At 35.8% G+C, this 16096-nt stretch overlaps 1 protein-coding gene across 2 annotated transcripts; it reads left to right on the top strand.

The window, feature by feature from the left end:
- Positions 1–1214: 1214 nt before the first annotated feature.
- LOC121262229 lies at positions 1215–7072 on the top strand. 2 transcript variants are annotated; one of them, XM_041164622.1, is made up of 7 exons: positions 1215–1720; positions 2764–2808; positions 3029–3082; positions 3225–3272; positions 4387–4431; positions 5333–5377; positions 6803–7072. In XM_041164622.1, exons 1-7 carry the CDS (start codon positions 1241–1243, stop codon positions 6911–6913), a joined length of 828 nt encoding a protein of 275 aa, XP_041020556.1. In that variant the 5' UTR covers positions 1215–1240; the 3' UTR covers positions 6914–7072. The 2 variants fall into 2 exon arrangements, with proteins under 2 accessions (XP_041020556.1, XP_041020557.1); XM_041164623.1 differs by lacking the exon at positions 2764–2808 and having other exon boundaries at positions 1216–1720; positions 6803–7065.
- Positions 7073–16096: the final 9024 nt, after the last annotated feature.

The following is a 16096-nucleotide window of genomic DNA, read 5'->3' as shown; positions in this document are numbered from 1 at the left end:
GCGACGGTGGTTGGCTTTCCGTGGCGGCAAGGACAGCCTGGTGGGTGGTGCATTGCTTGTAAGGAGGAGTTGTTGTCTGTGAGTTTGTGTGGCAGGGCAGCGCCGTCATGGAGAATCAACCCGTGTTGCGTTACGGGCTTGGCCAGGGATTGGGGTGTTGCACGGCTGCACTGAGGGGAAGGTCTCACAGTGAGGAGAAGAAGTGGCTATGGTGAGGCTTTGGGCCCTGGGCGATGATCGTTTATGGTGGAGGTTTATGGTGGCAAAGTTGATGAGCAAGAGTTGAGAACGTGGAGAGGCAGTGAACGCGAGGGAGTTATGCGTGGGTTGCATCGATTTCGTATGGGGGTAGTGGAAGTTCTGGGCGGTGCACGGTGGAAATGGGTTGTGCTGCTGAGGAACCGTGGTTGCTGTTTGTGTGGGGAGGAGTAGCTAGCGGCGGCAGCGAATGTAACAAAGGTGTTCTCTATGCATGGCTAAAGTGTGCGTATATATATGATGCGAAAACCTTAGAGATAAACCAAAAAGGATAGGGATGCGCATGAGAGACGTGCATGCGGATGGGAAGAGAGTCGTGCAGGTGAGGAAACTGCTAGCTCATAAACCGAATGGGTTTTCAAGGTTTAAACCAACGGCCAAGATCTCCAAAAAAAAAAAAATCATCGATTCATAACATAAAAACCAAAAAAAAAAAAAAAAAAACCTAAAATTTCAAGCTCAAATAAATAAATAAAATAAAAAAATCCATAGTCCAACCATAAAATTTCTGGGTCTTGGTGTTACAACTGATCTTGAAAAACAAATTGTGAAGTGTGTAAATTTGCAATAGAAAATTACAACTTGAAAGCAAAACCAATGCTTTTTGGATTCTAGTTACATGAGTTAATGGAATTGACTCACTATTACAGATAAGTTTTTTTAAAACCACTTGGCTATGTTTCTCGATCTGTGTAGGATGATGATGTGCAGCTTGCAGGACCTACAATTATAAGACAGGAAGAGAGTAGTTGTAATCTAAAACCAACTTGGAGAGTTGTTATATATATATATATATATATTATATGTGGACCAGTTCTGCACTTATTTCTAAATTCAAGTGGGACTCGTGAATATTCGAATTTAGTATTTCATGTCACCCCAATTTCTGTGCAAGTGGCAGTGAAACCGTGCCAGCTCTAACCTCTGCATAAATACGAGAGTTGTCCATGCAATAAAATTGCAAAATTATTATAAGGGGAAAATGGAGGGGATCCGTGAGGTTGCTAATGCTTATTACGTAAACTTGACAGAGCAGCAGCAGGAGAAAGCCCAGGATGATTTCAAAAATATGAAGTTGGAAAACAATAAGAGCATGAGCCTAACTGATTTCTTGGATTTCTTCCTGCAAGACAATTATCCAAAAAGTGTTGCTTGTTCTTTGTTCAAGGATCTAGACGTAAATGGTGATGGCAGCCTAGATTTCGAGGAGTTTATCACCTTGTTCTATCTGTATCAAAGCAAGAGGCTACTGTATTGTCGTGGCTGCGAAACATTTCTTAATGGACTCTATTTCACTTGCATCAAATGCTTTGATTCCACCAGTAATAGCTACGACCTCTGCTCCTTATGTTACGGGAAAAAAAATATTCAACACCATAGAGATGCAGTCTTCTTGGACAACTACGCTTTACTCCGCCGGAACATCAAACGATCATCGGAAACGGCAGTAGACCCAGTTCAGGTATAACATCTTTTTTGAGTTTATAGTTAGTGTAATACTAAAGGATCGATCTCAATGCAACCATGTCTGCTAGATTTGTCCACCGCACGCGCACACACATGCCTCAATCCCCCTCATGCCTATTTTATTCTGACTAGAAAAATACTTTAGTCACAAAGTGATTACATAAAAGTAATCTTACAAACTAATGTGGCTTAAATATGATTTGTCAGATTATAAATTTATTTTTATTGTAAAACAAATCTAACGAATCACATGAATACACGTCAACTTGTAGAATTATTTTTGTATAATCTCTTTGTAGCTGCAACACTCCTCTATATATATATTGTTTGTTTAAATTAATTGTTCCTGCTTGGTCAGTTGGTCACATTAAGTCATGCTTATATTTGATGGATTAACGTGTGGATACTCGAAAACTCTATCCTAAGCCTAATATATTTAATCACATCCCTCTCTCATTCCATCATATAAAGCCTCCTTCATTCACATAAGCTTGATTCGACTGATTTAAACTTTTTCTAAAGCATGTGACACATAAAAACGTATATTTCGATGTGTAAATTTCAATCTAGCTTATGTATGTATGCAGTATAATATATGTACGTATATAAAATATAAACTATATACTCCTTGTTTAGCACACGTGTGTGTATATATATATACCATAAGATTATATGCTTAAGAATTATACATAGGATTGGGTCCAAAACATCGATCCAAAGTCTATTTTTTTCTCTCATTCACATTCAAATAACCACACGTGGGATTCGGTCACTTTGATGGTTAGTGAAGTTGAAAGATAAATATATTATGGGATAATTTTGTTGTCTTTTTATACTTTGTTAACACTAAATAGATATAATTAGTTGAATTTTCATATATTATTTTAATATTAATTAAGATTTAGTATATTTTTATTTTTATGCTGAATTTGGATCCTTCTCAGATCATGTAATTCTGGTTCCCTATATGCCTGTATATGTATAACAGTAATTTTCTTGAATTCCCCTTCTAATAACTGCAACAATTCTCTCATGCAGGAAAACGATAATAAAATCAAAGAAGACGTAGATGAATCTGGCCAAGTAATTCTCTCATTACTCGATCGACTAATATATGTCTTGTGCTTCTTCTTAGATCTATTAATTAATATCATGTATGGCAATCGTACGCGTTCCACGATCGATCACATGATGATGGTCTTTTTATTTATATCTCTTACAATTATTTTTTTAATAAAAAAAAAAAAAAACAAGTTTCTTAATCCACGTGACTTTCTGATAAAGCAGTTGATCTTTGGTGTAGGTCAAAAACGATGAAAATGAAGGTCAATATGTCTCTGAATTATGGGATCATCAGGTATAATTGATCTTTGAGTCCTATGATCAGTAGTACTCTTGTTAACATGACAAAAGCGATATACTCTTAGCTAGCTAGGCGTGACTTCTTAGTGATAATGATATATATATATATATATATATATATATATATTTTTATTTAGGAAAACAATGCAACTCATGAAGCAGATTTAGATGACTCTAATTACCAGGTAATCTCTCATATATATATATATATATATATATATATATATATACATGTATATATATATATATTGTCTTCTACTAATTCTTGATCTATCTCGTTTTTTTAATTGTGTTCTACACTCACACGATGTTTAGGTACATTTATTTGCAACCTTGTGCAATTCTTTTCTTCCTCTCTATTTTAACTCGGAATGGATAGTACAAACCCGTCCCGATATATCCCATTCCAATTTTATATTGAATTTGGAACGAGTTGAGAGTTGGAACCAACCGATTTCGTTATTACTCCAGTTGGGTTGGAATTCAAACCTCTCAATCAATTGGATCAGAATGACAGGCTTCCAATATAACCTTCTAACATCCCATGCAATTTTAGTCGTGCTGCATGGTAAAATCAATATCCCTTCTTGATTACAGTAAAAATCATACTTATATTATAGGATAAGTGTGAGAATACTCTAAAATTCTTTCCCAATTAATCCTAATATATTCAATCATATCCCTTTCTCGTTCAAACGTATCCATCTTTCATTCGCTTACACTCGACTTGGCTCAGATTTTTCCTTAATGAAGTCATTCTATTATCAACCTAGTGTATAAAACGGTGCACAGTGTACATCACTTAAATTGTAAAAATATTTGATTTGAAAAATTCAAATTTTAAAATTTCTCGTCTGAATCATATTATTCCATGTTAGCACTTAATTACTAAGTATGTATATCGCTACAAGAAAAATGAGCATTTGTAATTATTTGCAATGAAAACAAATTCATTTTAGGAAGAACTAGTCATTTTTGTAAAAAATAACTGGCCACAAATAAGTAATTTTCTTGTAGTTTGGTCACAAATAGCTGGATATATCCACAAAGGATAATTATAAATAGAATTTTTCTTCCCTAATAAACAACACACACATATTTATATAAGCTTGACTTGGCTCATTTGAGCTTCTTCAAAATGGCATATATCAACAATAGCATAAAGTTTTAGCTTATGCACATGATGACGTGTATATAATATGGATGTATGTGCATGTGTACGTATCATGTGTGTTTAAATTTGTGTATCAACCATTTATGCGTGACTTCTTGCTGACCAACAAATATTTTTTGATGTAGGAAAATGAAGAAAATGAAGTCGTCGCAAATGCATCTAACCAGCTGGTAAAACTCTCATTATAATTAACATGTAATTGTATTTCCCTTCTTTCTTTTTCCACGTGTCAGGTACATGTTTCCCTCACACTTTAATGGATACTATTCAGTTTACTTGAGGGGATATTTATCCATTTTACTTGAAATGGGATCAAGAATTATTGTCCATTAATTCCGATATATAAACATACATATATGTATATAATATAATATATATAGGATTGAAGACTTAAAATCCCATTGGCCAGGGACGGTAGGGATTAAGGTGCGAGTCGATCACCAAAGGCTTGCTAGCTAGCAATGTTCCGTGTTAGACTTCTCGCTACCGAGACCAATTTACTGATCTAGGAAGACCATCCAAACCATGAAGATAGAAATGAATATAATTTAATGAGTAGTATTATATGTACTTACAGTTTTATTTACAAAAAATATAGAATCAATTTATCAAATTTCTTTTGAAAATCAAAATTTTGAATTTCAAATTTTATAATTCTCAGCATATCAATAACTGACATGTAAAAAAAAAAAAAATTTATAAGTTTTTATTGAGTACAATTAGCATTTCTAGTACTGTCTTCTACTTCACTATCTTATGTCTAGTACTTTTGTTGCACACACATGACCTATACATTTCATATATAGTAATGCTATATATAGTCGTAAAATACACAAGCACCTCGCAATCGTTTTAGAAACGAGTGAGATTCACGAATTTTTTTCATATGAGTCCCATATTTATTTACTTTTTTCAAAAAGATTGCACGACAGTACTCCATGACTATAAATATTTTTTTTTTCATATGTACCAGTCAATTTGAATCTTATTACCATAATTGTTAAAAGGATGAAAACAATTCTCAATTATATGAGAGACGTTGTTACTAATAAAAGCAACTTCTTGATGCAGGAAAAAAGGGCAAATGAAAAAGTTGCAAACATACATCGTTACCGGGTAAATCTCGCATTCACTTCTTCCATGTGATATCAAAGTCAAATATACACTATATTAGAATTCATTGTTTGATATGTGATTTTGAAAAAGTTGATCAAACTTTAATTTCTTAGATAAAGTAATTGGGTTGAAAAGACTTTTCATGACCAATTAATAAATTCATATGTGAAATAATATTAAGTAATTTGCTTTATCTAATTAAGGATGTGAAACGAGTCATGTCGTGTTGGTTCATATCAATTTTTGCTTGATTGAAAATCAAAATAAATAATAAACAAGTTAGACACATTTGACCCAAATCTGATAGTTTATTATATAGGTCAACCTAGCACAACACATAAATCCATTTATTTATACGGGTTGGATCGGGTCAACTAGACACCTCACGTGACTCATTTGACCCGGCTAATATGCAAGCAAACCTCTTGAGTAAATTCTCTATGCCTACGTACAGCACCCTTCTTGGATCAATCTTTGAAGGCATATGTCTCAGTGACATCTTCGACATCATAAGCAATATCTCTTATGCTTTCAACCCAGTTGTTTATGCATGGTCTCGTTTTCATGAAGTTTCGCATCTGCATCTTTCTATAAATATTGGATTCATTTGAGCTCAGTTTGCAACTGTTGGACTTGGTCGCTCACTCCAGCCAAGTATCTTGCTTCTTTAATGAATAGATCACCAAAAAATTTCACCATAGAAGAGACAACAACATCGACTATTTCTATCCCCCCAAAAGAAAATGGATTGAACCACAAGCCCGAATACTCTCTCCCCTTCATTTAGATAAACTAGATTTCAATACGACCCGATTCTTGATTTGGTCAATTTGGGCCGACATGAATTAACCCAAACTGGAATACTCTCACCCTAATTTTGTTATTACATGTCTGATTTGTGTTAAAATTTGACAGCCTTAAATCTAATTAATCTACATTTCATACCAAAAAGAATAAAGAAGATGTTCTCTATGGGAACGATTTCTAATGGGGTAACTCGAGTCTATGATTATTAAAAGCACTGTGATGACTATTTAGGACTCGTTTGGATAGTGAGATGAAATGAGATGATTTTAGATGAGTTGAATAAAATATTGTTAGGTAATATTTTTTAATATTATTATTGTTTTAGGATTTGAAAAACTTAAGTTGTTTATTATATTTTCTATGGGAATTTGAGAAAGTTGTAATGATGAGATTAGATGAGATGAAACCATTTCTGATGACTATTTAGTCACTTCTACATGAGACCAATTTAAATCTTCATCGAATTGTTTCTTTGTGGACATTTTTTTTTTTAATTTCGAGCATGCAAGGAAGATAAATTAGAATGATGAACCAACAATCTCCATTTATTGTTTTTGCTTTGTGTATATGCTCTATAATATTACACACTCATCATATTTGTAATTGTTCAAATTTTAGAATCGCGAGCGAATCGGCAAGGCATTTTCAAAACTAGGAGCAAACATCACATCAAAAGTAACAGGCCGCATCTCAAAGGCTACTGACAGTACCGATTGCAATGTCATGTGATGGTTATCACGTAAAACAGATTTGGCAATTGCTTTAAAATTAGAAGTTAATTATTAAGTGAAATGTTATTCCGTGTTCAGTACTGATCATTTGTAGCATTATTAATGTGTGCATGCGTGTGTATAAATTGACTATATGCCATATTGTATCATAGTACGCATTAGTAGTACTCTAGCTAGATATTGTATAATATTATGCCTTCATTGTCTATAAATAAACAACATTTTGAATTTTGTAAACAACTTTATTGCAATAGTTCAAGAACAGTTTAATTATGGCTAATTTCCTTAGAGTTCTAAATAGGGGTTACATAATTCTAATTGACGTTTTAGTTTTCCATGCCCTAAATTACCATATGGGTTAGGGCATAAAACATAAAAGATTGGACCAAAATACTAATTATCCAAACATAAAGTACAATAAATAAACTCTTTTCCTAGCTAGATCATGATGTTGTCTACAAATTAAGGGATGCATGTCTAGTACATACTGCTTTCTATGGACATACTTCTTTCTATGGACATACTTTTGCCGTCTAAAGAGTCTTAAAAAGTTGGCTACCATCAAAATGGGATGAGCCAAAGAAACATATTAATATCACTGATTGTGAAGCCAACTTTTCAATATCCAAATGAGATGAGGTTACAATTCCAAGCACAATGGAGATACTTAGACTTCGCCACCACTTGGTGTAATGCCCCGGTCCCGCAAGGATCGAAGAGTTACTCCCTGTAACTTAAAACTCACAATTCCTCAATACATTTACAGACTCCAAAAATATAAAGTCATCAGAATACTACAAAAATTTCTTAATAAAATCCATCGATTCTCAAAAATCTTCTATGAGTAATCCACTATGCTTAAATAATCATCTTGCCGATGCTCCATAATCCTAATCCTTAGCTGAACTAATCAAAACTGAAAAATATATGGAGATAAGGGTTGAGTTATCAACAACTCAGTAAGCAAAGGACATATACTAGCGTGTAAACATGAGCGTTTTCATAGAGTTCAGAATGCAGAAACAAAACATTTCAGTATCAACATTGGAAATCTCAAAAATACATATTATCAGAAAATTAGGGCAACTTTTCAAACATTTTATATTCAGAAACCAACTTTTCATATTCAAAGACTCCTTTGGCACAACATGACTGAACATCTTCGTCTTATCATATCATATCAGAGCATCATATCAGAACAAAGATCATGTTTAACCCCCGTGGTAGGGTTGTGCATCCTGCGGTAAACCAAGCAGAACATAAATCACCATGTTATCAAAGCGATTGCACTCAGAATAGAAAACCACTATTATATCCCGTGGCAGGCCAGAGGACACTATTGTATCCCATGACAAGGCCAGACATCAGAGCAAAACTGAATCAGAATCACCATATCAAAATCATAATCAGAGTCAGAACAGAATCAGAAAGTCATGCCAAAGGTTTTCAGAAATTACATATATCAGAGTACAGAACATCTTCAGAACAGAACAGAATCAGATCACAAAATATAATTTATGCACAAAATTTCATATTCGCTCTCTTTTTCAAAGTTAAAAAACAGAATGTCAAAAATAAGCTCATGTCTACACCAATCATGATAGAAAATACTTTCTTCATGATAGAAAATACTTTCTTCTCAAACAGAATCTCATGAGTAATGCAGAACAAATATCTGAGGTTGTTTTTCGATTTCTTTTCATAACAAAACATGCACATTTTTAAAAAAAACCTCAGTTCATTTTATTTTATGCAAAGTCTAGCCTAAAAATCCTGCTTACCTAGACTTCTTAGCTTGTCAAAAATTTTGCTCAAATCAATGTCGAGTCAACTATAAATCATCACCTATAAAATAATCACGTAATTCCATAAATTTCCAATCAATCACAAATTTACATCATTTAAGCCTAAGCTTTTACTATATCTATTTTAATTCTTCAATACCTAAAAATTCCATAACCTTAAAATATCTTCATTCTCTAAATTTCCTTGATATCAATCAACATTTAAGATAAGTACTAGTAAAAATTTCATTAAATAATAAATAAAGAAAAAGCTTTAATCATAATTTAAATGTTCAAAATAAAATTACACTCTATAAAAAAATTAGTTTGCTACCAATAGTACAAAATAAACATCCTATTTATTTTTGTAAAAATTTCTTATACTTCCCACAAAGACCATGTAAAAACAGATTTAATATAAACATAATACCAAATTGAAACCACCCAATAATAAGGGGTAATATTGTAATTTCATATCCAAAAATATGAAAAACTAACTTTACGTAAATTCTTGAGAAAACGTTGAATGACTTTACGGTGCAACAGTCGGCGAGGCGGGGCGCGAGATACTCACTGAGAAGAGAACGAGAGACGCGACGGCAGTGCTAGGAGGAGGTCGAAGGTGGTCCACGCGGCGGCAGAGCACGTAGATTGAGAGAGAGAGAGAGAGGGAGAGAGATGAGTGAGAGAGAGAGAGAGAGAGAGAGAGAGAGAGACGGAGAGGAGAGTTGAGTTCGGGGGTAGCTTACCGAGAGGAGAGTGACGAACTTGGATGGAGTGCAGTGCCCAATGATACTCTCTGTGCGGTGGCGATGACGTGGAAGAGGTTAGCGGCAGCGTTGCTCGGCTGGTTTGCGTCGAATAGCAGCAAGCAGAAAAGAAATTTCTCTGTTTTCAGGGACTAAAACAGAGGTTTCTTTGGTGTTTGTTTGATCGTGGAGGAGGCTGGGTGGCTGGGCAGTGGGAGTTGTAACAGTGGCTGAGAAGGGGTGCAACGGTGGTGGTGTAGGGATGGCGCTAAGGGGGTCGTAATGCAGAGGCAGCGGAGGGGCTACGTGGGGTTCACAGTTTGCCAACGGGTTGGGCGGTGGGGCTATCACACGGTGACTTGTCTTACGGTTTCTGCAAAGGTGCACCCTCCACGGCTGGGTTGTGGGAAGGAGGAGGTGTGCTCGGTTTGTTGTTGATTGGGTGGACGCTGGTGGCAGCAGCTGAGGCCGTGAAAGAGATGGTAGCGTACGGTGAGGTTTTGAGCCTTGATGATGGTCGTTTACAAGGGAGGGTTGGGCGTTGGACTAGGAGGGGCTGGGTGGTTCTGGAGGCTGGTTTCAGCGATGATATAGGGCAGTTTTCAATGGTATAAGATGCAAAATGTAATTTATATGGGTGGTTTTTGTGATAAAAATAGTGGGCAGCTGCTGAAAACCCTAGATGTGTAGATCACGTACGTGCATGGCACCAAACATGGAACGTCAAGTGGTTCCTGGCTTCGTGGGCTTGGTTGAAAGCTCACGGGTTGGGCTGGGGACCAAAATGGGTTGGGCTCAAAAGAAAAAATAAAATACACTCAAACAAGCCCAGTTCGAAAATAAAAGGGTCTAAAAAAAGAAAAAAAAACACAATAAAAATAAATAAAAGCCAATTAAAAACACTGCAACTCAATATTAATAAAATAAAAATAATTAAAGTCCAACAATAAAATTATTCATTAAGGCAAAAAAAGCAAATTTAAATGCAAACAATAATTAATATCAAGAAAGCACACAAAAAAAAAAAGAATCCTTCAATTAAAAAAAATGCACTAAAATGTAGGGTATTACACTTGGTGGTCCAGTGGGAGGGAAGACCACTACTCCATGAAAAAATAGAGTAAAGAAAGGTGTTCATCAATGTGATCAATACCATATACTACATTTCTTTATATAGAGCATTTACATGTTTGAGACTATATATTAAAGAGGGAAATAAACTGAGAATTGATTCTGTACAAATCATATCCCAAACTAACTCCTTAAATAATGTGATTGTCCATCATCCATATCAGCTGCACACATCGTGGGATTTCTTTGTTTTCAAACAGATATGGATTTTATTTCGAGATTGACTTGGACAGCTGGAGATAGCCTTGCCTAATTGCTATTCTTGCTAAGATCCCCCTACAAGCGAATGTGGGGAGAAGTGACCATGAGCTTGTCTTTCAAAAATAAAAATTGAGAAGATAAACCCTTGGTAAAGATGTCTGCTACTTGGTCAACGGTGGAGATAAACTTCAAAGCCACATCCTTGTTAATCACCTTCTCCCGAATAAAGTGGACATCCTCTTCAACATGCTTGGTAAGAGCATGAAAGACCGGATTGGAAGCGAGTGCTAGGGCCATACATTATTGCACTAGATTAGTGGAGGTGTGGAAAGAGAAATGTGCAGGTCTTTAAAGTGCAGTCACAACTAATACATTTCTGCAACAGTCATGGCTAAGGCTTGATACTCAGCCTCCGTACTTGAGCAAGCTACAACCTATTGCTTTTTAGCACAACAAGATATCAAGCAAGAGCCCAAGAATACACTATACCTTGTGCTAGATCGATGATCATCTGCATTACCAGCCCAATCCGAATCGCTATCACCATGAAGATCAAGAGAACCTTTAGTGAAATAAAGTCCATGATCCACTATACCTTTAAGATATCAGAGAACCTGTTTTGGTGCACTCCAATGATGTGTAGTACGAGAGTGAAGATGTTGACAAAGTTGATTTACTGAGTAGGCAATTTCAGGCCTGTTAAGGTACAATACTGCAGCACCCCAACAATCTGTCTACAATGACTGGCATCAGGTAAAGGATCCCCAGAGTGTGAAGACAATTTGGAGCCAGTGGTACAAGGGGCAGAATAAGGCTTGGCTCCAAGCATGTGGGCACGATCAAGAACATCAAGAATGTATTTTGATTGCCAAAGATGTAGACCATGAGCATCCCTTGTCACTTGTATACCAAGAAAGTAATGCAAGGCACCCAAATTCTTAAGAGCAAACTCAAAATGAAGTTTAGCAATTACGGAAGAAACAAACGAAGGGTGAGTAATAGTAATAATAATATCATCGACATAGATCAAAATGAAATATGTATGCCCAACTGGTTATAGATAAAAAGGGAATAATCAACTTGAGAACCACCCAAGCCAAAATCCAGTAAGCATTGAGATAAGCGTTGGAACCATGCTCGGGGAGCTTGTTAACAGCCATAGAGAGCCTTATTTAGCCGACAAACATAGTCAGAATGTGCAGAATCAACATAGCCCCACGCCTTAATATAAACTTCTTCAGCTAAGGTTTCATGAAGAAAGGCGTTGGAGACATCAATTTGTCTGAGAAATTCAAAATGAACAGCCAGGGCAAGAACAATACTCACAATTGCTGGTTAATGACTGGATTGAAGGTCCCTGAAAAATCAATTCCATTTATCTGTTCAAAACCTAGGGCAACTAAGCATGCCTTTCTCCATTCAAGAGAACCATCAAAATTCTCTTTCTCCTTGTATGCCCACTTTGTGTCAATGATATTATGATGAGTAGGACGAGGACACAAGGTCCACATATTGTTGGCAAGGAGGGCTTCATATTCTTTATCCATTGCAAGTTTCCACTCTGAAGAGGTCACTGCTTTGTGAGAATGTAAATGGAGTTTTAGAACCATGAATGGTAGCTAAGGCTTTAATGGGATGCCATGTAGAGTAATGTAAGGTATAATCAGGGAATTGTTTTGGCTCAAAAGAACCAATTTGGGAATGTGTGATAACCCGAGAAGGAGGGATAGAATGTAATTCACATGAGTTAGGAAAGAGAGAAATAATAGGAGAGGATTGATTAGAGTTTAAAAGAGAAGGCTTACCTGGCAAAGGAGAAAAACTAGGATGTAGAGTAGAAATAATCGTGGATGTTGGAGAAATTTCAGCACTTAGGGTAGATGGCAGGACAACGGTTTGAGATGCAAGAAGAAAAATCAGACAGCTACCAGCAACATCATCTTTGGAGGTGTGATTGAAAGGTGGTTGTGATGGAGTTGGATACAATTTTTCACCAAACCAGATGTTTGGAGAGATAGATTTTCTGAGTTACCGGATCATAACACCTACAACCCCTGTGATTAGAAGAATATCCAAGAAAAATGCATAATTTAATGCGAAAAGCAAGTTTATTAGATGCATAAGGACATAAGAGGGGATAACAGGCACAACCAAATGAGCGTAGTTGAGAGTAGTCTGGTTCTTTTTGAAAAAGCTTACTGTAAAGAGACTCATTATTAAGGAGAGATTTGGGCAACCGATTAATCAAGAAAATGGCAGTTAGAAAAACATCAACCCGAAAAGATTTAGGAAGATTGGATTGTGCTAAAGGAGACAAGCCAATTTCCATGATATGCTGATGTTTTCCTTCGGCTACTCCATTTTGCTGAGAAGTGTAAGGGCAACTAAGGCGGTGGTAAATCCCATTTTTATTAAGAAAGGAAATAAAAAATGTGAATGTATACTCACCACCATTATCCGATTAGAATTGTTTGATTTTATTGGAAAAGAGATTCTTAGCAAGAATTTTGAATTTAATGAAACAAGACAAAACATCAGATCTATTTGAAATTGGATACAACCATGTAAATCGAGATTAATCATCGATAAACAAGACATAATATCAACAACCACTATTCAATAAAATAGGCGACACCCGAACATCTAAATGCAGAAGTTCTAAAGGACTGGTCGAGACTCTAGTGGAATCAGTGAACAGTAGATGTTTACTTTTTCCCAACTGACATGAAGAACAAATAAAATCTTGAGATGCAGGACCAACAACAAAAAGCTTGAAAGAATTGAAAACTTTTGAAGTGACTTTAGCTGATGGATGCCCTAGCCTTGCATGCCAAATGTCTAGAGATGTTTTAACACCAAAAAGAGCAACTCAAGCACAACATTTATTGAAGGAAGATTTATTGAATGAAATGGGATATAAGCCACCCTCACTCAGCCCCTCCAGAAGAGTTGTTCTTGTTTATTATCCTTAAAAAAGTAATGAGAGTCTGTTAGAACAAACAAACAATTATTGTCAACATATAAGCAATTAATAGAGAGAAGATTACCCATTGCTTCAAGACAATGAAGCACATGATTGAAAGTTAAATCCTTCTGAGGTGTTTGAATAGAAAAAGAACCGGTATTGTGAATGGAAAAATCTGAACCGTTACCTATGGCCACAGAATCCTCACCTACATAGACCTCATGCTGAGTCAAATTTGCAATGTCATTAGTAATATGTTGGTTAGCCCCACTGTTTGCAATCTAGGTATTATTATCAGAGTAATGCTACATGCAGTTGTGAAGTGCGTAAATGTCGTGCAATCGCTTTGAAAAAGAGTGGGGTCTACTATTAAAAAATTAATTTTTTTTCATGTGGGTCCCACATTTATTCACTTGTTTGAAAGTGATTGCACGGTGCTTGTGCACTCATGACTGCAACTATCATTTCTCTTATTATCCTCATGATGTGAGTTGCTTTGAGCAACCATTGCAGCCAATTGAGAAGGAGGATGTCGACCTTGGTAGCTATAATCCATGCAATGGAAACAATCCAACACTTGATGATTTATCTTGCCACAGATTTGACAGGGCATTCAGGTTTGACTGTGGGGTTGATGCTTGAGGTGTAGCAGGCCTCAATTTTTTTTTTTTTTTTTGGGAATGTGGGTTATTGAACTGGGATTTAGGAGGAAACTAATTGTGGTGTTTACGCAAGCCTCTTTGCTTCTGGTTCTTTGCGGCAATCATTGTGAAGGAAGAGTGGTCAGAAGAGGTTTGGTGTTGGTTTTCAATCAAACTTTCACAAGACAGTAACTCAGACTGCATGTCATCAAAACTCATTGATTTGTCATGTAAAGCAATATTGATGGAAGTAATAAAAGGAGTATAGGCTGCATTCAAACCGCTAAGGACATATCAAACAAGATCATCGTCCTCCAAAGGTTTTCCAAAAATAGCCAATTGAGCAGCTAATGATTTTGCAACCGTGAGATATTCATTGCATTTTTTCTCACCTTGATGCAAGTTTTACTACTACCTTTTGAGAGTATGAACTCTTGAACGAGTTGTGGAAGCAAACTTGTTAGCAAGAGCTAACCATACCTGTCAGGCTGAGGCGAGTCCATACATAGAGGAGAGGACCTGATCTCCAAAAGTGACATTGAGCCAACCCAAGACAAATTGGTCCTTCTTCTGCTATACCACAAATGTTGGATTCACCACATAGCTTCCTTTGTCATCTGTCAGGTGTTGCAAAGGCATGACTCACTACCATTCACGAACTCGAGTAAATCATTACTTCTCAAGGTTGGCATGAATTGGGAGTTCCAATTCAAATAGTTGCTACCGTCCAACTTCACCGAAATTAGTTGACCAATATTTGGTGGAGTATAAACAATCGGAGTTGCAGAACTAGCAAAAGCCATTTGAACATAAAAGGATCAAGCGTGAGCTAATGAAGCTCTGATACCATGAAAAAATAGAGTAAAGAAAGGTGTTGATCAATGTGACCAATACCGTATACTTCATTTCTTTATATAGAGCATTTACATGTTTGAGACTATATACTAAAGAAGGAAATAAACTAACAATTGATTATGTACAAATCATATCCCAAACTAACTCCTTAAATCATGTGATTATCCATCATCCATATCAGCTACACACATCATGGGGTTTCTTTGTTTTTGAATTGATATGGATTTTATTTCGGGATTGACTTGGACAGCTGGAGATAGCCTTGCCTAATTGCTATTTTGGCTAACACTCTAAATCGGCCATTTTTGTTTTTTTTTTAATTTGTCTTGAAAAAAGAGAACTATAAATCTTCACGTGTGAGTCCATGTGGTTTTTGTCATCTATATTATATGGAATCTGTAAAATTAGAGCTAATCTAAAATTTGTTACAACACATGTTTGCTAATTATTTTTAAAAGGTGAAAAGAATATATATGTAATGAATCTGATTAACCAAGATAAAGCATGAGTCCGAGCGATTTATTTTCTTTTTTTTAAAAAAAAAAAAAGAAAAAAGAGAAATGACACCCCGATTTCATTGACAACACTAAACTTACTTTTTGAGGAGAAAAACCGTATACATTGGGGGAGGAAATTACCTTTATGTTGGAAATATTTCAAATTAATGGACTCAACATATTATAAATCATACATTGTATAATTGTCAAATATAAGGTTTAGGTAATGTCAGTAAGGTCCGACGTCATCAACTGTGACGGTCAGCAAACAACGCACAGGTCAACCCCGACGATGGTATAACCCTCTATCCCTCAATATTTATATTAGTTGGTTGGTTAGGTTGTGGATTGTGCTGTT

This window comes from Juglans microcarpa x Juglans regia, chromosome 4S (assembly GCF_004785595.1).
Source record: "Juglans microcarpa x Juglans regia isolate MS1-56 chromosome 4S, Jm3101_v1.0, whole genome shotgun sequence".
NCBI classification, from domain to species: domain Eukaryota; kingdom Viridiplantae; phylum Streptophyta; class Magnoliopsida; order Fagales; family Juglandaceae; genus Juglans; species Juglans microcarpa x Juglans regia.
Note: the sequence above shows the minus strand (reverse complement) of the source record. Positions and strands in the feature narration are given on the sequence as shown.

Coding starts and splice junctions, on each gene's coding strand:
- LOC121262229 (XM_041164622.1), top strand. CDS start 1,241: ATGGAGGGGATCCGTGAGGTTGCTAATGCTTATTACGTAAACTTGACA. Junction 2,809..3,028: donor ACGTAGATGAATCTGGCCAA/GTAATTCTCTCA, acceptor TCTTTGGTGTAG/GTCAAAAACGATGAAAATGA. Junction 3,273..4,386: donor TAGATGACTCTAATTACCAG/GTAATCTCTCAT, acceptor TTTTTGATGTAG/GAAAATGAAGAAAATGAAGT.